This window comes from Pan troglodytes, chromosome 9, assembly GCF_028858775.2.
Source record: "Pan troglodytes isolate AG18354 chromosome 9, NHGRI_mPanTro3-v2.0_pri, whole genome shotgun sequence".
Lineage (NCBI taxonomy): Eukaryota > Metazoa > Chordata > Mammalia > Primates > Hominidae > Pan > Pan troglodytes.
Window position 1 is genome coordinate 11,189,008 of NC_072407.2, and position 20,642 is coordinate 11,209,649.

Consider the following 20,642-nt stretch of genomic DNA (forward strand, 5'->3'; position numbering starts at 1 on the left):
AGCTTAGTTTGGCTGGATATGAAATTCTGGGTTGAAAATTCTTTTCTTTAAGAATGTTGAATATTGGCCCCCACTCTCTTCTGGCTTGTAGGGTTTCTGCCGAGAGATCCGCTGTTAGTCTGATGGGCTTCCCTTTGAGGGTAACCCGACCTTTCTGTCTGGCTGCCCTTAACATTTTTTCCTTCATTTCAACTTTGGTGAATCTGACAATTATGTGTCTTGGAGTTGCTCTTCTCGAGGAGTATCTTTGTGGCGTTCTCTGTATTTCCTGAATCTGAACGTTGGCCTGCCTTGCTAGATTGGGGAAGTTCTCCTGGATAATATCCTGCAGAGTGTTTTCCAACTTGGTTTCATTCTCCGCATCACTTTCAGGTACACCAATCAGACGTAGATTTGGTCTTTTCACATAGTCCCATATTTCTTGGAGGCTTTGCTCATTTCTTTTTATTCTTTTTTCTCTAGACTTCCCTTCTCGCTTCATTTCATTCATTTCATCTTCCATTGCTGATACCCTTTCTTCCAGTTGATCGCATCGGCTCCTGAGGCTTCTGCATTCTTCACGTAGTTCTCGAGCCTTGGTTTTCAGCTCCATCAGCTCCTTTAAGCACTTCTCTGTATTGGTTATTCTAGTTATACATTCTTCTAAATTTTTTTCAAAGTTTTCAACTTCTTTGCCTTTGGTTTGAATGTCCTCCCGTAGCTCAGAGTAATTTGATCGTCTGAAGCCTTCTTCTCTCAGCTCGTCAAAATCATTCTCCATCCAGCTTTGTTCCGTTGCTGGTGAGGAACTGCGTTCCTTTGGAGGAGGAGAGGCGCTCTGCATTTTAGAGTTTCCTGTTTTTCTGTTCTGTTTTCTCCCCATCTTTGTGGTTTTATCTACTTTTGGTCTTTGATGATGGTGATGTACAGATGGGTTTTCGGTGTGGATGTCCTTTCTGTTTGTTAGTTTTCCTTCTAACAGACAGGACCCTCAGCTGCAGGTCTGTTGGAATACCCTGCCGTGTGAGGTGTCAGTGTGCCCCTGCTGGGGGGTGCCTCCCAGTTAGGCTGCTCGGGGGTCAGGGGTCAGGGACCCACTTGAGGAGGCAGTCTGCCCGTTCTCAGATCTCCAGCTGCGTGCTGGGAGAACCACTGCTCTCTTCAAAGCTGTCAGACAGCGACATTTAAGTCTGCAGAGGTTACTGCTGTCTTTTTGTTTGTCTGTGCCCTGCCCCCAGAGGTGGAGACTACAGAGGCAGGCAGGCCTCCTTGAGCTGTGGTGGGCTCCACCCAGTTCGAGCTTCCTGGCTGCTTTGTTTACCTAAGCAAGCCTGGGCAATGGCGGGCGCCCCTCCCCCAGCCTCGCTGCCGCCTTGCAGTTTGATCTCAGACTGCTGTGCTAGCAATCAGCGAGATTCCGAGGGCGTAGGACCCTCCGAGCCAGGTGTGGGATATAGTCTCGTGGTGCGCCGTTTTTTAAGCCGGTCTGAAACGCGCAATATTCGGGTGGGAGTGACCCGAGTTTTCCAGGTGCGTCCGTCACCCCTTTCTTTGACTCGGAAAGGGAACTCCCTGACCCGTTGCGCTTCCCAGGTGAGGCAATGCCTCGCCCTGCTTCGGCTCGCGCACGGTACGCGCACACACTGGCCTGCGCCCACTGTCTGGCACTCCCTAGTGAGATGAACCCGGTACCTCAGATGGAAATGCAGAAATCACCCGTCTTCTGCGTCGCTCACGCTGGGAGCTGTAGACCGGAGCTGTTCCTATTCGGCCATCTTGGCTCCTCCTATTTCATCTAAATTTTAAAACTTATTGGCAAGCATCTAGTATTTTATTATTTGCTTAACTTCTTAATCATCTATAGTGATGTGTTTTTTCTCATTTCTGATATTGAATTTGACCCTTTCTTTATTTTTTTATTCAAAGAACACAACATTGATCCACTCTGTTGTACATCTACATTCTATTTCATTAATTTCTGTTTTTATCTTATTTTTTTCTTGTACTTTTGTTGGGTTTATTTTACCATTTACTAAATTCTTGAGTTGTATGCTTAGACATACATATTCCCTTTCTTCTTCTCCAACAAAGATATTTAAGGTTACAACTTCCCTTCAAATGACTGCATTAACTTAATCCTAAAATTTTGATATTGTATGCAGTGTTTTTGTTATTTTTGAGTCCACAATATTTGTAAACTTCCCTAGAACTTTTTTCTTCAACTAATAGGTTATTTTAAAACATACTCCTTAATTTTCAAGTATGAGGCTTTTCTTTTTATATTCAGTCTGTAGAATTGTTGTCTGAGAACATACTGTGCATGAGTACAGTTCTTTGAGGTTTGTTGTCATTTGCTGCATGACTTTTTAAACATACTTAAGAGCATGAAAAATTGTTATTTCTAATTTAATTTATATTTTTTCTAAGTACAGGGTCTTTTTCTTTCACCCAGGCTGGAGTGCAGTGATGTGATCATAGCTCACTGTAGACTTCAATCACCTAGGCAACCAAGCCTCCCAGCCTCATGAGTAGCTAGGACTACAGGTGTGCACTACCATGTCTGGCTATTTTTTTCTTCTTTTTTGGTAGAGATGAGGTCTTGTTCTGTTACCCAAGCTGGTCTTGAATTCCTGGCCTCAAGCTACTCTGTTCCCTTAGCCTCCCAAAGTGCTGGTATTACAGGTGCCAGCTACTGTGCCTGGGCAGTTGCAGTATTTTGTATCAGTTAATTAAGATTATTAGTTCGTTTATCTAAATTTTAGTGATTTTTTTTCCAGATAACTCAGTCAGTTACTGTGAAAAATGTTAAAATTTTCATTAAAATTCTAGATTTGAGTCTTTGCAGTTCTGTTCGTTTCTGTCTTCTGTATTTTGAGACTATAATTTGTGACTGAAAATATAAAATGTTTATATTTCCTGATGAATTCATGATAACACTTTGTTTTACGATGCTTTTTCCCCTAAGGAAGATTTTGTGTGATATTTACATACCCTGTCTCATAATTAGTGGGACCATCTCTTCATCACATAAATGTGATCACTTAACAAAAAAAAAGTTTTGTATGCTCAGCATCTATATAGGTACTCAGTTGTTCAATGGCCAGGTAAACATAAGGTGAAAATTAGATTCAAATTGTTTAGGAGAATGTTAGATGCAGAAGGCTGAGTTTGACATACTTCCTCAGTTCACGTATATACTATTATCGGCTTGTGCAGAGGCCCTTGGCTGACAGATGGGTGGGTTGGTTAATTTATCTCCATTAGCCATTCTCTTTCCCACCTATAGGCAGCTGACCTAATGTATTCGAAATAGGCCATATAATTGCATTTTTATTTGCATCAGTGGCATGATGCTAGAGACCTTATTATATTTCTTGCTTATTTTATTTTATTTTTTTGAGACGCAGTCTCGCTCTGTAGCTCAGGCTGGAATGCAGTGGTGCGATCTCAGCGCACTGCAACCTCTGCCTCCTGGGTTCAAGCGATTCTCCTCCCTCAGCCTCCCAAGCAGCTGGGATTACAGGCGCTTACCACTTCCCCCAGCTAATTTTTGTATCTTTAGTAGAGACAAGGTTTCACCATGTTGGCCTGGTTGGTCTCGAACTCCTAACCTCAGATGATCTGCCCACCTCAGCCTCCCAAAGTTCTGGGATTACAGGCATGAGCCACCATGCCTGGCCTATTCCTTGCTTTTTAAACACTCACTACCAAGCTTCCAATATCTAGTTATAGTGATGTATTTTTAGTGATGTTCAAGGATTCAACTGCTTCATAGTATTTTGTAACGTGCTTGCATATTTTATTTATTCCTTAATAATTACGAATTTGTAATTCATGATTTTGGAAGGGATAAGTTCAGCCTAGAAATATCTGGTAATGAATATTATAGATACTTATAGTCCTTGAATTTATACTAACTGTGCTCATTTTTTAAAGTTTCTGGAATTATCCTCCATTCTGAGTTCACAGATCTCTTGTGGGCTTTGTTGTGTCATCGAATAAATTCATTTTTATCTTTTGTCTCTCTTCTCTACAGGTTGGAATACTGTGGTTTGACATCTCTCTGCTGTCAAGATCTCTCCTCTGCTCTTATCTGCAACAAAAGATTGATAAAAATGAATCTGACACAGAATACCTTAGGATATGAAGGAATTGTGAAATTATATAAAGTCTTGAAGTCTCCTAAGTGTAAACTACAAGTTCTAGGGTAAGTCTCCGTTGGCTTCTCAGGGGGAGCATTTCCTATAATGAGGGATTTGGGGAGCCACTCATTAATACAGGCCTCAGAATCAACCTAATTGTGTATCATTGGGTATTTTCTAGACACTTATTTGTTTTTCTGTCATAGAACACTGAATTTTGAGAGATACAATATAGCATAGTGGTTAAATATTGAGCACCCTGGAACCAGCCTAGATGAGCTTGAATTCTGACCCTACCACTTACTAAATGTTTAATTAAGGCTAGTCCCCCATCACTCTTTGTTTTGATTTGCTTATCAGTAAAATGGGTGAAATGATAAAATCTACCCATAAGGTTATCGTGAGGATCTGAGTCAATATAGGCGAAGTACTTAGAATGGTGCCTTGCATGATAATAAATAATAAATATGTTCTCTGTTTTTATTATTATCAGTAGTAATATTAATTTTGCTTGGGTAGCAAAAGGTTCTTGGAGGATCCTTTTTAATTTTAATTGGTTTCTCTTTCTCTTCTGTTAATTTATTCTATCTTCCTTCATCTACTTTATCTCCCTCACTGTATCTCTCTCAGTTCGCTTCCCCACTCCTCACCCATGTTATAATATTATCTCCCTATTTTAACAGAACAGTTTTTTTTCTCCTGAAATAAATCCTTTACAGAGAAAGTGGAGGGCTTTAGGGAAATTGAATGCAGGAAAAGAGATGTTCCCTTGTTTTCTCAGGTTGTGCAAAGAGGCATTTGATGAGGAAGCCCAGAAGCTGCTGGAAGCTGTGGGAGTTAGCAATCCACACTTAATCATTAAGCCAGATTGTAACTATCATAATGAAGTAGATGTGTCTTGGTGGCGGTGTTTCTGATTTGAAGAAACTGACATTCCTTTACAAATATAAATATAAATACATACATACATAGATATATACCCAGACTTGGGTGCTTAGCTTCAGATACTCTATGCCCAGAGATAGTGCACTTGGCAGCTGTCAGATACCATTCATCTACTTCTCTGTAAAATGTCTGTTCTACTTCACACAGTGTTCGAGAGGCTAAAATAAAATGAAAAGCATAAAACTCTCTGAAAAGTATGTTTTTAATTGGATACAGAGCTTAAGAATGCAGGTAAGGGAAGCCTGGATATGAGGCTAGAGGATGCGGACAGGGAAGATCAGTTAAAATGCCTTGTTTTTTCCTTACTTCCACTGACATGGCTTAGTTCACAGCCCTGCTATCTCTGGCACCTTGTATTAAAATGTGTCTCCATATGTGTTCTTGGGATCACCAGTGTCAAGATCACTTGGGTATCTGTCTTAAAATGGAGATTCCTGAACCCCACACTAGACTTACCAAATCAGAATGTCTGGGTAAGGGTCCTTAGCAACCAGCATTTTTGATAATTTCCCAGGCAAATTCTTAAGTATACTAATAGTTGAGAATCACTAGTTTCAATAGAAATGGGAGTCTACTTCTACAATGAACACTTTCTATAGCTTATTGTAAAGATAAGGAGGATTAATTTCCTTTAAGGGAATATAAGGTTATTTGGGCTAGAGCTGGAAACAGATTCTTTCATTTGGCAAGAGCATGACACAATAAATTTTGTGTGTGTGTGTGAAAGACTGTTCTGGTTATTTATTGATCATGTAACAAACTATCCCAAAACTTGGTGGCTTAAAACAATAATGATTTTATTAAATCTCATAACTTGGATTGGAATTCAGAAAGGGCCCAGCTGAGCATTTCTTATACTCCACGTGGTATCACTTGGGGTCCCTTGGTGGTATTCACCTGGCAGCCAGATTGCTCTGGAGGCCCCAGATAACTTGTACATGTCTGCTGCCTTGGCAGGGATGGCTGAAAGGCTGGGATGAGCCAGACCCCTTTTCCTGTTATCAGCTGGAAGTCTAGTGGTTCTCAGCAATTTTGATCCTTGCCCCCTCAGAGGAAAGAATTCAACTGAGAGGCAGAAGTAGGTTTAAAGCAGAGGCAAAGTTTATTAAAGAAAGCAAAGTACACTTGGAAGAAATCAAGCAGGCCACCTGAGAGATTCAAGTGTCTCTCTTGATCCTTGGTTTGAGACTTTATACATTGACTCATCTTCCAGGCTCTTCTCCTCTGTTGATCCCTCCCTTGGGTGGGTTGTTGCTTGATTACCTGTGTGCAGTGGCCTGCCAGCACTTGTGAGAGGCCCCGTGCACGGTGTGTTTACTGAAGTTGTATGCATGCTCCCTTGGGATGATTTTTCCTTACTGGTCGAGCTCCCCCAGAGGAAGGTCATATACAGGTCAAAGTCCACCATCTTGCTCCCCTTTGCACAAACTTGAAACTTTATCAGGGATTGTGGTTTGCTGACTCCAGGTGTTTTCTATCTGTTGGAGGAGTCCTTTCCTTCCTGGTGGCAGTTGTGGCCACTTATTGTCTCAGAGAGATAGTTTTATGCTCACCTGTCCTTCACCTGATGAGAGCCAGACATCTCTGGGGGCCCTCCCTTGTCCTGTTCATTATCTCAGAGGAAAAGGTTTACGAGTGCTTGACTGTGGCTCAAGAATTGCTTGGCATTCCTGGGGGCCCTCTCTCCTGCCCTGCTCTCATATCTGTCTAACTACTTACTCTAACATTGCTTGTAGTCTTAGGGCCTCTCCATGTGGTTTCTGCAGTGTGGGGATTCAGGATTTGAAAGGGCCAAGAGGAAGCTGCCATTTATCTTAAAAGCTAGGCCCAGAACTGGCATAAAGTCACTTCCATAATCCTCTATTAGTGAAAATAGTACAGGCCAGCTCAGATTCTAGGACAATCAATTGTTGATGGGAGTAGTGTCAAAGAATTTGTGACCTTCCTTAGTTCACCACAAACTTAATGTTTTTCTCCTTGTCTATGGGAGAAAATAAAGCCTTTTAACTTATTGTAAGGCAAAAACCAACACTTTTTCTTTGATAAGACTGTCAATTCCCATGCAGTTCTGGTCACCAAAATGTGTGGGTTTTTACCACACCAAGCAATTTTCCAACACCAGCTGGGTGTCCTATAATTCAATTCTATTCTGATATTATCATCCTGGAGGTAGCATTGTATCCCACAGGTGAGGATCTCAGTCCCACAAGACTCTCCCCTATTTGAAGTACCAATTGCAAGTCCCAGGTTGTGACCTGTTCTTCTGACAAACTGGCCATAAGTCAGGGTTCCCACAACTCTCTTTTCCTTGGGTTCCATAATTTGCTAGGATGGCTCACAGAACTCAGGGAAGTACTTTGCTTATGTTTACCCATTTATTATAAGAGAATATTTCAAATGATACAAATGAACAGCCATATGAAAGAGACACATAGGGTGAGGTTCGGAAGGTTCTATCCCTGTGCATTTGGCTTGTGCTACCTTCTCAGCACATGGATGTGTTTAGCAACCAGGGAGCTCTCTGAATCCCATCTTTTTGTGGAAGCTTCATTAGGTAGGCATGATTGATTAAGTCACTGGCCATTGTCATAAACTCAACCTTCAGCATCCCCTTGCTTCTTTGGAGGTCAGGATGGGGAGTGCTGAAAATTCCAACCCTTTAATCACATGGTTGGTTCTCCTAGCAACCAGCCCCCATCCTGAAACTATCCAGGAGCCTCCAGCTACCAGCCATCTCATTAGCATACAAAAACACTTATTGCTTCAAATATTCCCAAAGTTTTAGGACCTGTGTGCCTTGAAAGGGGCCAGGAAATCACACTCGTATAATATCCCCTGAGTCATTGTGGAGGACTGGAGAACAGACCTTGGCAGTCAGAGGGGGCAAATGGTTTTCGTGAAAATTTGCAAGTAATGTTACTGGTGCTGATATCCACACAAAACAGTAATACTGCTGCTCACATTTGGCATAGGTGATACATAGAGAGGTGGCTTTACTGAGGTTGATTCCCAGTGAGGACAGTCTTGCTAGTTAGAGGAAGCTAACCGGGGCTATTATAACAAACACAGAAAAGAAAGTATACACCAAAGTGGTGACACCTCTTTCACATGATAGCCTTGGGCTGCAGTCATCGTCTCATCCTTCACAGACAACAGGATTTCCAAGCTGCCCAAGGAAAACTCCAACAAAGGTAAATGTTTCTTAAGATAATTTCTACCAGACTGTCAGAAAAAGGAAAATTCTTATATTTCTGAAACCATTTCAGAGCATTATAGAGGAAGACAGCTTTTTTTTAATTCATTTTTTAAAGATGAAAACTATTGATAATAGAACCTGACAACCAAAATGAGTGATTGAGGCATAAGTCTCAAATCATCAGGATTTATTGAGCCAGCTTGAGAATGCATCTAGGAAAAATAGGGGTCACAGGTGCATCTGTGGCTGTTTTTTCTATAGCGGATCTGAAGAGGTTTAGTATTTATACATTTTCCTTTAAAAAGGGGACGTGTCAGTGAGATTAATCATTATATAGTTTTCAGACTTTAGTGCCCAGTAAATCTACATTTTATATAAGGTGAACATTTGAAGAAAAAAGGAATAAAGTAAGCAGATGTCTCAGGAGTGAAGGAATAATTAATCTTTGTCTTTTTGGTGTACCTGGGGAAGATAAGCTAGTTGTTGACATTATTGGTGTGGAGCCTTTTGAAAGGGCTGGTTTCTGTTTAGCCTGTAGGGAAGAAAGCCTAAAGGTAGTTAACTAAGGGGAGGGAGTAATGTGGTGTGTCTGACCTCCCGTCTCTCCTGACATGAATGGGAACTCAGCTTCCAAGGTTTTTCCAGGGTTCCCTTGGCCAACTGGGGATCCATTCAGTCAGTTGGGGACTTTGGATTTTATTATTTCTCAAGCCTAATAGCACTATCACAAAATTTAAAGATGAATGTCACTTATGACTATGCAAAGACCTAGTATTAAAATTTTTGAAAATTTCAACATTTAATTAAAATATACTATGATTATTGTGACTTAGAAGTGCAAGAGTGGGCTGATGTTAGGAGGAATATTATAATTTATCACATTAATTGGATGATGCAGAAAAACCAATTATCTCAATTTACGTTGAAAAGGCGTTTAATAAAATTCAGTCTCTTTGTGAGGTAGTTTTATAACATGATGAGGAATGTTTATCTTAAACTGATAGCAATACGCTTAGAAGCATTAGCATTTAAATATTAAAAACATGCCTGGTGGTATAACTGAGCCTATATTACAAAAATCATTATGTGTTCATTTTACTTATTATTTTTCTTTGTTCTTTTCTTCCTCCATGCAAGTAAGCATGGAGTATAGAGTCATTTTGAGGGAATATAGTCACTAGTAATTGTTTAACTTCATATCCTAAATTCTGGGGCAACCTGCAGAATTAATGAACTCGTTTTTCTTTTAAAGAACAATGATCCTTAGGTCATGCAGACCTCCTTGATGGCACCCAGAAGTTTGATCACCCTAGAGATGCAGATAGCTTTGATCATCGGGGATCTCCCCTCCTGCACGTCTACCTTATTCATAAAAGCCCACAGTTATGTTCGAAGGCAGGTCAAATTTGAGAGCTCATCTCTCCTGCCCTCTCACTTTAGCCAAATTGAATAAACTTTTATCTGCTCCTAAGGGCTGATGTGTCAGTGTTTCACTTACTGCACATCAGATATATGAACCTAAATTTTGGGGTTCTACAACAGTGTCACTGCTGTGGAACAGTGGTGATGGTTAGAATAAGTCAAATGAAAATTTTGATATTTTGATCATTATGGATATTTTTGCCCTAACTTTTATCTCTAAAAATAGTATTTATCTTGGTTACTAAGTTTTTTTGTATCTCCTTAAATTTTGTGCATCAGGCAAGTCACTCCCCTCATGCTAAACTCAGCTCTGGGGAAGAAAGGGTTTGCAATTTTAAATAGAGTCGAGTCAGATTGTCAAAAAAGCAAATAGAGTCTTCAAAACTAACTTTAGTTTTTTTTATTCTTTATGTTTTATCGTTTTCTTTTTAATTTTTTTGTGAATTTTTATTGCATTATTTCTGCTATCTTTAAATTTATTCTGTTAGTATGCTAACTTCTTAAGTTGGATTCTTCTGACTCCCAGCCTTCTCTCTTTTATTATAAGCATTAAGGCTATGAATTTCCCTTTGCATACCTGATCCTCTCTGGCCACTCAGCTCCTCTTCCTTCTCCTTACAGAGCTGGCTCTGGATGATCCCTTAACCTGCAGTTGAAATATCACCTCCTCAGAGAGGTTGAGCACTCTATCTTATATATCATCATCTCCCCCTCCCCTTTCCTACCAAAGCACCGTGTTTCTTTTTTTTTTTCTACCACTATCACAGATATGTATTTATTTTATTTCCCATCGCTTGTCTCCCTCATCACAATGTAAGTTCTATGAGAACAGAAACTATGAGCCTTTTCTTCACTATTTTATTTCCAGCCTACAGCACAGTGTCTTCTTGCACATGTGGGCCATGATTCAAGAGTGAATGAATGAATGAATAAAAATTGATGAATGAATGAAGAATGAATAGAAGCAAAAGCATCCTACTCTTCCAGGGAACACTTGTATTATTTTCCAACTTCCCAGCAACTCGGTGAAGTTAGGTGATCTTGTTATCATGGGAAGCCCCGCAGACTCCAGCAGAAGTCACTGCCCGAAACACCTAGCTCTCTGGAGACTCCCTAGAATCGCATCCGGTGGGAGTCCCGGGATTCTATCCCAGGGTGCCCCACGTTTCTGGTTGTCTTTTTACATTTCTTTAATTGGGTGTGACGAATCAGCTCTCAGGCCCTGACCTTCCGCTCCTCCTCCTGTGTCCCTGAGCCAGACGCCCTCGGAACTCGGCGTGGGGCGCCTGGTAGGGGCGTGGGTGCGGCTGGAAAGGAGGTGACCCCAATTCTGGTCTCCATCACCAGAGAAAGCAGGACCCTGGACAGCGCCGAGAGCCCACAACGGCTAGCATTCCTCCCTTTAGTTCTGAGTTCTTTGCCCGCAGGGGGCAATTTCGCCAATCTGGGCCGAGGTCCCAATTTCTGAAGCCACTCTCCTAAAGACAGAAATGGATTCCAGAAAAGTGGATATTTACCATTCATTGAAGTAACATAAATATATGTGAATTAAAAGTCAGCCACTCTTTTGGTTCATGCTGTTTGAATAAATAAGGGTGTTTTAGTCCGTTTTCAGGCTGCAGATGTAAAGACATACCTGAGACTGAGCAATTTACAAAAGAAAGAGGTTTAATGGACTTACAGTTCCATGTGGCTGGGGAAGCCTCACAATCATGGCAGAAGGTGAAAGGCACGTCTCACATGGCTATAGAAAAGAAAAGAGAGTTTGTGCAGGGAAACTCCTCTTTTTAAAACCATCGGATCTCATGAGACTTATTCACTATCATGAGAACAGCATGGGAGAGACCTGACTACATGATTCAGTTACCTCCCACTGGGTGCCTCCCACAACATGTGAGAATTCAAGATGAGATTTGGGTGGGGACACAGCCAAACCATATCAGAGGGGGTTCCCAGTAGTCAAATTTATAGAGACAGAAGAATGGTAGTTGCCAGGGTCTGGAGGTGGGGTGGGGGGGACACTGGGGTTGTTTAATGGGTATAGAGTTTCAGTTTTGCAAGACAAAGAGTTCTAGAGTGTTTGCACAACAATGTGAATGTACTTAACACTACTGGACTATACACCTAAAAATGACTAAGATGGAAAATTTTATGTGCATTTTTACCATAATTTAAAAAATAAATTGGATGAAATTAAGTTTAAAAATTGAATTAGGCTGGGTGCGGTGGCTCATGCCTGTAATCCTAGCACTTTGGGAGGCCAAGGCGGGTGGATCACGAGGTCAGGAGATCAAGACCATCCTGGCTAACATGGCGAAACCCCGTCTGTACTAAAAATACAAAAAATTAGCCGGGCATGATGGCGGGCGCCTGTAGTCCCAGCTACTCAGGAGGCTGAGGCAGGAGAATGGTGTGAACCTGGGAGGCGGAGCTTGCAGTGAGCCCAGATAGCACCACTGCACTCCAGCCTGGGCGAAAGAGCGAGACTCTGTCTCAAAAAAAAAAAAAAGCAAAAAAATTGAGTTAGATTAAATTACATTTTAAAGAAATTAGAGGGCTGGGCATGGTGGCTCACACCTGTAATCCCAGCACTTTGGGAGGCCGAGGCGAGTGGATCACCTGAGGTCAGGTGTTTGAGACCACCCTGGCTAACATGGTGAAACCCCGTCTCTACTAAAAATACAAAAGAGCCGGGCATGGTCGTGGGTGCTTGCAATCCCAGCTACTTGGGAGGCTGAAGCAGGAGAATTGCTTGAACCCGGGAGGCAGAGGCTGCAGTGAGCCAAGATCGCACCATTGCACTCCAGCCTGGGTGACAAGAGTGACACTCCGTCTCAAAAAAAAAAAAAAATAGATTAAATCTTTTAAAAACAAGGAGGTATCCAAATTGGGAGTCTCCTTCCCTACTACTGAAGAATTGTGGGATAGTATAGAGCCATGGGGTTGCTCCACATGTCTGGACCATTGAACCAGAACTCAATCCCTGAAGATAGCAGGAACAAAGTAAGGGTCCCAGGCCACAGGCACTTCGTTCTGCTGCAGGGAAGTTTCCCTGACCTTTCTAGTTGGAAAGAGTCTCATATAATTGTCTTAGGGACTTATACCCTGAGGAGATAGGGATTTGCAAGACAATTCTTTGCATTCTCCAACTCTTCCTTGTCAGGACATAGCCCTGTGCAGATTTTCTGGGGGACCAGAGGAAGAAGATGATTCCTTTTTCTCTTTCTCTATGGTGGATACATTTATCTTCTTCATCTTGGAGCTTCTCTGCCCCCTAAATTCCCATCTAGAGTTACCTGTTCCAGTTACTCTATTGGAGGATATGGAGGCCAATGTAGCCAGTAAGATACTCTGTAGAGAATGCCCCCTCTTTGCCTGGTTCTCATTCCTTTGGTGTACTCTTCTTTGTTCACCAATATTCACACCTTCACTCGTCATTCAGATCTACCACAATTCTCTGCCATTAGTTGTAAAAGGAATAAAAAGTAATCGTTCTTTATCATGGTCACGTAGAGAACAGTGTATAAACACATATTCATCAATTGTATTTTTGCCATTTCGGGTATTATAAGTATATATTAAAATATTACTTAATAATTTTTCAAAATAAGTAGTCTAGACCATGGGTGTTAGAATTTTTGAAGACCATATATGTTAGAACCTCTTCATTGCAGTTGGCTTGTGTTGGAAACAAATGCTCGGTGCCACAAAGAAGAACTAGCACTGAGACAAAGGACAAAGGGTCTCTCAGCAAGGCAAATTTACTTCTGCAGAAGGGTGCATCTCACGTATGGAGCAAGGGCAAGAGCACATAGAACAAAGGAAAGCAGGGGTTTTTATTATCTCTAATGCAGCTTCTGCTTCTGTGTCTTTCCCCCATTGGCTAGGGTTGGACCCCACAATCTAAGCTGAACCCGATTGGCTAACTTGAAAAGTGCAGGAATGCGGTTACACTGGCGGGAAGGCAGGAAGATCAGTGTCAGTGGGAGAAGCCATTGCGATAGGAGGGGTAATTCACAGCATGGGTAGCAGATGTGGAATGTGGGCTGTATAGATAAGGACTGGCGGGAAGGTTGTTTACCAGGGCAGGGGGAACACAGAGAGTAAGGAAGTCTGGCTTTGAAAGCAGAGAACAAAGGACAAGGAAACTTCAGCAAGCTAAACCTTTGAAGAAGAATTTCTTACGTATTTAACAACTTGGCAACTGTTTAGGTATCCTGGGGACCCCATTTGCAGCTGGCATCTGAAGTGAGGGCAGCCTTATTGGGACTAAGCCCTTAAAGTGTGGGTCTGCACTAATTCCTGGTACTTAGTGTCAGAATAGAATTGTAGGACACATGGTTGGTGTCAGAAAATTAAGAATTGTTGTTGGAAAATGATATACTATCTATCCTTGATTACTACAGTAGTCTCCTAGCCAACTTGGGGGTTCCTACGATGCCCTCAGATTCAATAATTCATTACAACCATTCACAGAACTCAAGAAAGTACTATACATTTTGTCGTGACCAATGCAAGATTAGAAATAACCAGGTCCATGCATGTTTGTGTCTTTCCACAATGTCAGGCTTTTATTGATGCTATTTCAATCACAAATGCCACCTGGAGTTCCCACAGAGACAATTCTCCATAGTACTTCCTGTTTACTCCCTAGCCAGAGCTATGGTCACACAAGTTCAAGCCACTCCACAAGTCAGTCAATATGACATATCATACATAGCAGTGTGCTTAACCAATATTCAAATGTCATATGTTAAACATTCCACAAAAGCAAAATAATATTTATCACCAAGGGGAAAAAGAGATAGTGTAAGACTTAAAGAGGAAAGAAACACGAAACACGGCTTGGCAGTCAAAGACAGGTTTTCTTTAGTTAAAACATGAGAGGTGCTCCTGGCCGATTGTGGTCAGGATCACTTTCTCTTACAGACTAAGAGTATATATTGGTTTTAGGGTGAGGGGGCTTATCACGAGCTTGGAATGTTTATGTGTGTGGAGAAGTTTATGGTGGGGTTGGAATCTCTCAGTTAGGAGGGGAGATTGTCTTGGGACAGAAATCTTTCTGGCCCAGAGCGGAGTTATCTCGAGGCTGGCATCTTCCTGGCCGGAGGGGTCTTATCTAGGGGCTAGCATGTCTTTGGTTAGGGAGGAGTTTGAAATGTTTCTGGTTGGAGATGTTATTTGTGGTTTATGGTCATGCTGACCTTAGCCATTAGGCTGATGCCCTTTGGATTTAGGTGGTTTTTTTTAAGGTGAACTTTAGAATTAGGGCCTTGTCCCAAATGGTGATGCTCCTGCTCTGTCAGATAGGAGAAACGGTTAATGAATCAGTCCAGGGAAAGTGAAGAAGATAGAATCCTGGTCTGAGCCAAGTGGTCTGGGTGGTCTGTTGGTCTTGCAAGGCAGAGTCTTTGACTGCAAGATAGTATCACCCAAGATGGGCATTTTGAGCTGCTGAAAGGCTAATCTTTTATAGTCACAGAGTCCTCTGTTGAGAACTGATAGTGGAAGAGTTCTTGTTTGTGTCTTTATGTGATTGGATGCCATCTTTATTTTTTTAATTTGTTTATTAAACAAAACATCTTATCCTTGTTGGCAAAGTATCCTATGAAATATAAAGAGGAGTCTTTTTCTAAGATGGAGTTAGTTATGTCAAGGGTGCTCTATACACTTGTGATTACAGTTTATTATAAAGGATAGGAGGGAACATCCAGATGAGGAGGTACATAAGGCAAGGAAGGGGGAAAAGTGTACAGTTTCCATGCCCTCTGTGGCATGCCACCCTCCCAGCACATCCATGTGTTTATCAATTCAAAAATTCCCTAAATCCTACTGCTTGGAGTTTTTATATGAGATCTCATTATATAGATGTGACTGATTAAATGATTGGCCATCAGTGATTAAACACAACCTCTAGTGCCTCTCCTGTCTCTGGAAGTCAGGGTGGGAGGTAGGGCTAAAGTTCTGACCCTCCATTCACAGAGTTTGTTTCTCTGGTGAACAGCCCCCAACCTACAGTAATCTAGGGCCCCCACTATGAATCACGTCATTAGCATAAACTCAGGCATGGTCAAAGGGGCTCTTTATGGATAACAAAAGACAGTCCTACCACTCAGGAGTCTCCAAGGGTTTTAGAAGGTCTGTACCAGGAACCAGGACAAGAACCAAATATATATATTTTTGTTACATCACAGGATACCCCTTGGTCTTTGACCATGGATTCTTTATAGCAAAAGGATCATCTGTCTGAGCAACATTTTGAGGAAGGAGTGTGGTATAGGAATAGGAGGCTTTTAACTCATTTTTTTTCCAATTCATTTGACTATCGATATTGGTATTATAATTTTTACCAACAATGCAAGTGTAAAACAATATTACATTATGGTAGATGTAACTAAAAAATAAAGTCGAAAGATGCTGGCATATTACTAGAGTCCCATTCAGTTCTTAATAATTAGTTCAGTCTATTATCATATTTCATGAAAATGTCTCCTGGGATGAGGCCACTCCAGTTTGCAGGCTTTCATTTGATCCTGCCTAGTTCCAATAGCAGGAGCGGTGTCAGCAATAGATGGTTTCACCCTTCGAGGCATCAGATGTAACTGAGTAAAAGATAATAACATCTTTTGCTCTGAGCCTCTTTCAAGGTGTTAAAGTACTATTGAGTTTCCGTCATTACAGAACCCATTTATTTGTTGCATTATCCTCATCTACTATTTCTCCTTCTCTCCATTTATACAAATTTTTCCACCTTTGGAAGGGACATTAGGTTCAGCCACTGTGCTGGTCTAATTGCAGGCAGCAATACTAATCTAGCAAGTACCTCTCCATCAGCCCACTACCATTCACATAGGTAGTGTTACATAGTTATAGAAATGGGCTATTTTTACCATTAGACATATAATTGTGTTCACGGTCAATCCCAGTATTTCTAGATGAGGTGAAGGCACAATCTGACCCATCAGGCCTGTAGGAATTCTGACATAAAGTTTAGAATAGAGCTATACTTTATTGTTTAGGAATCATCACTGCCTTCAGCACTTGCAGTTGCAGCCTTGAGCCTGTGACCATGAAGTAGGAAAAACAAAGTTGAAGTGACACGGGGAAGAAAGAAGAAAGTATAGTCATCAGTCATCTTCCCTGTGGGAGAAATTGCATAGTCATACCAGCATCTTCTCCCACTCCCTATCCTGCTGATCTACCAGAAAACCAGGAATCTATCTAGGAGATGCTTGTCTCCTTGTTGTTGAGTGTGTGCACACATTTGCAAAGGCATGTAAGCCAGCTCTTCATACTTTTATATTCTCCCATTTTAGGCAACCAATGTTTCAAATGCCCATTCCAATTCTCTACTGAATTATTATATTACTCTGAGGAAAATATCTCTCTGCCAATTCTTGAAATTATAGATTGTGAGAGGTGTTCCTCGGTCTGATGAAATGTTACTTGGTAGTCCAAATTGATGCAATATCTTCTATTCCGATTCTTTGACAGTTCTCTGAATATTTGCATCTATCACATGGTAAGGAAAGCCAAGTCCAGTGTCTATTCCCATCAAGACCCCCTCATAGCCAGCATCAGTCCCACCTACCAGCTTGTTCAGGGTCTTCTCCCAGGGACTGTTGACACACAGCCATCTGCAGTGTCTGTCTCTTATTTTCGGAAGGCAAAACAGTTTTTAGTGGTATTTTGTGCTTCAGAGGTGCAAGAGGAATATGTCTAGAGTTCATCCATCTTTACACTGCTGCAGGCCCCCAGTGTCCACTCATTTCATGGACCCAGGTGGCTACTTCAAGCAAGCATACTGGGATATCTACTGGTCAATTGCAGTCACCTGCTGAACCTACAAATGGATTCTTCTGTTGGGTACCAATGTGTTCTACCTTAATGCACTCCTCCCCAAATTCTCTTACTGATTTTCCTATAGGTATGCCTTTAATAGGCAGTTTTACATTGCTGTCTGTCTGGCCACATGGTCAGGCCATTGGTCACCATCCACAAAGCAGTAAAATCTCAAGCGGGGGATTTTTGTCTTTGTTCAATTCTTCCATCACTATAAGGAAAATAGCACATAATGTTGCCCATCAAACTGGTTTGTTTTTATGTTCTTCAAACATAGAGGTGGCCTTCCAAATAGGATGCTGTCCATTCACTTTGAAACTGCTATTTATAAACCAAACAACTTTCTGCTAGTCATTTGAGAACTATTCACAGGGTACTATCCATAGTATAGAATTTGGCGCCTCCTCACAATATTCCAAAGTCAGTCCTGGGGAAAAGAGTCTACCTGCTCCTCCAGTAGTGTATTCCTATTTTGACATAAGAAATATGTTTTGTTTCTGCTCGCAGTGACTGACACAGGTCTTAAAACCTTTGGAACTTCCTGGGAGATAGGAGTACGCTTTGTTTTATTGAGGTGACTCTTGGCGGGCTACTGGATAGCTTTGGGATGGCCGCTGGTCACCAGAAATACCAAGCCATGATTAGAGGTGGAGAATTTTCAGCCTCACACCCCATCCTCCAGGGAGGGGAAATGGGCTAGAGATTGACTTAATCAATTGTGTCTGTGTCATGAAGCCTCCATAAAAATCCCGAAAAGGCTGGCTTTAGAGAGCTTCCAGGTTGGTGAACACATTCACTTGCTAGAAGGGTGGCTCACTCCAGCTTCATGGGTCAGAAGCCCCTACACTCCAGACCCTTCCAGACCTTGACCTATGTATATCTTCATCTGTTGTTCATCTGTATCTTTTATCATAATCTTTATAATAAACCGGAAATGTGTCTTCCAGATTTCTGTGAGATATCATAGTAAATTATCAAACCCAAGGAGAGGGTTGTGGGAATCCCCAATTTGTAGCCAAGTCGGATAAGAAGTGTAGGTCATCTGGGGATCCACTTCTTGTGACTGGTGTCTGAAGTTGGGGGTAATCTTGTAGAAATAAGCCCTTTGAGGTCTGCAATACTTCAGGTAGTTAGTGTCAAAATTGAATTGTAGGACACCCAGTTGGTGTCCAGGAGCTGGAGAATTGGTTGGTGAGGGGAAAAACTCTGTATTTCAATAAAATTTAAACTGTGGTAAAATACATATAACTGTGTTCACCATCTTAACCAGTTTGGTAGCATTAAGTGTATTCATATTTACTGTGGTAAAATACATGTAACATGGTGTTCACCATCTTAACCAGTTTGGTAGTATTAAGTATATTCATATTTACTGTGGTAAAATACATATAACATGGTGTTCACCATCTTAACCTGTCTGGTAGTGTTAGGTTTATTCGTATTTACTGTGGTAAAATACATACAACATTGTGTTCACCATCTTAGCCAGTTTAGTAGTGTTAAGTGTATTCATATTGTTGTGCAACCAATCCCCAGAACTTTTTCATCCTGCAAAGCTGAAACTCTGTACTCATTAAGCAACAGCTCTTCATTTTCCCCTCCTAGCCCCTGGCAACTACATTCTACTTTCTGTCTCTATGAATTTAACTAGACACCTCATATAAGTAAAATCATACAGTATTAGTCTTTTTGTGACTGGTTTATTTCACCTAGCATAATGTCCTTAAGGTTCATCCATGTTGTAGTATATGTCAGAATTTCCTTCCCTAAGGCTAAATAATATTTTATTATGTGTATATAGAATAGTTTCTCAGTATTTACGGGGAATTGGTTCCAGGACCACCAAGGATACCAAAATCCAGGGGTGCTAAGTCCCTGATATAAAATTATGTAGTATTTGCATATAACCTGTACATATTCTCCCACATACTTTAAATCATCTTTGGATTACTGATAATACCTAATACAATGTAAATGCTACAGAAATAGTTTTTATAAGGTATTGTTTATGAAATAGTGACAAGAAAATGAAGTCTGTACATGTTCAGTACATACACAGTGTTTTGTGAAATATTTTTGATCCTCAGGTGGCTGAATCCATAAATGTAGAACCCACAGATATGGAGGGCTGACTATGCTACATTTTTAAATTAATTAATCTGTCAATGGACACTTGCATTGCTCCCACTTCTTGGCTGTTGTGAATACTGTTGCTATGTGTGTGGGTGTACAAATATCTAAGAACCTACTTTCAAATCTTTTGGTTATATGTCCAGAAATAGTGTTGTTGAATCCTATGGTAATTCTATTCCTAATTTTTTGAAGAACTGTCATACTGTTTTTAATAGTGGCTGTACCATTTTATATTCCCACTAGCACTACACAGGGGTTCCAATTTCTCCACATCCTTACCAACACTTATTCTTTTTGTGCTTTTGACAATAACTATCCTAATTGATATAAGATAATAAGATTATTACATTTTCTTCAGTCATGGGGAAGTTTCAATTAATGTCCAAGATTGAGCTAGTAATTGACTCAGATGTAAATTCTCCACTTCAAAGTACCTGTAGTTGTTGCTGGAAGGCCCTCCAGGCTTTTGCCACAAGCCCTAATCTACCCTCCACACAGGTCCACTATACACAGAATTTGTGCATCCTAGCACTTCAGGTTTTATTCTATACTGTGTGGGCTTCAACAATCTTGTTCATTTCTATTTAGCAAATATAATTAATATTGCTTAAAGGCAGAATTTATATGCCTTGTGTTTTATAGCACTAGGTAGGGAAACATTCCCCAGTCAGACACAATATCCATTCCCAGAATACATTCAGGTAAAAGAGACACAATCATTTCACATAAAGCCTGTGTAAGCCCTCCAATTTTCGCCCAAACTTTGATCTTGATCCTATCATTTTTTGCAGAGCAGAGACCCTGTTTTAGGGGCCTCTGCAACCCCTCTCCCACAAATATGGAAATAAAGGAAAATCTGGAGTTCCTTTAAAGGAAATTCCATGCATCTAGCTAGCCCTGAGGAATGAAGTTAAGGAACTTCATCAGATTCCTTAAATGAATAAGGAACTTGATAAGCAAGAAAGTAATAGGAACCTAAAACA

The 20,642-nt window shown here is 41.0% G+C and overlaps 1 protein-coding gene across 8 annotated transcripts in view; it reads left to right on the forward strand.

The window, feature by feature from the left end:
• Window positions 1–20,642, forward strand: part of NLRP14 (NLR family pyrin domain containing 14) — a 123,164-nt gene that overhangs the window by 51,873 nt on the left and 50,649 nt on the right. For 5 of the 8 annotated variants that reach the window (XM_063782682.1, XM_054661996.2, XM_063782678.1 and 2 more), the window contains one exon: window positions 4,016–4,186. In XM_063782682.1, the coding sequence (XP_063638752.1) occupies window positions 4,016–4,186 (171 nt within the window). Of the gene's footprint in view, window positions 1–4,015; window positions 4,608–4,902; window positions 8,258–9,514; window positions 9,736–20,642 lie in introns of those variants that run through there. The other 3 variants (XM_063782681.1, XM_063782683.1, XM_054661997.2) reach the window with 3 other exon arrangements.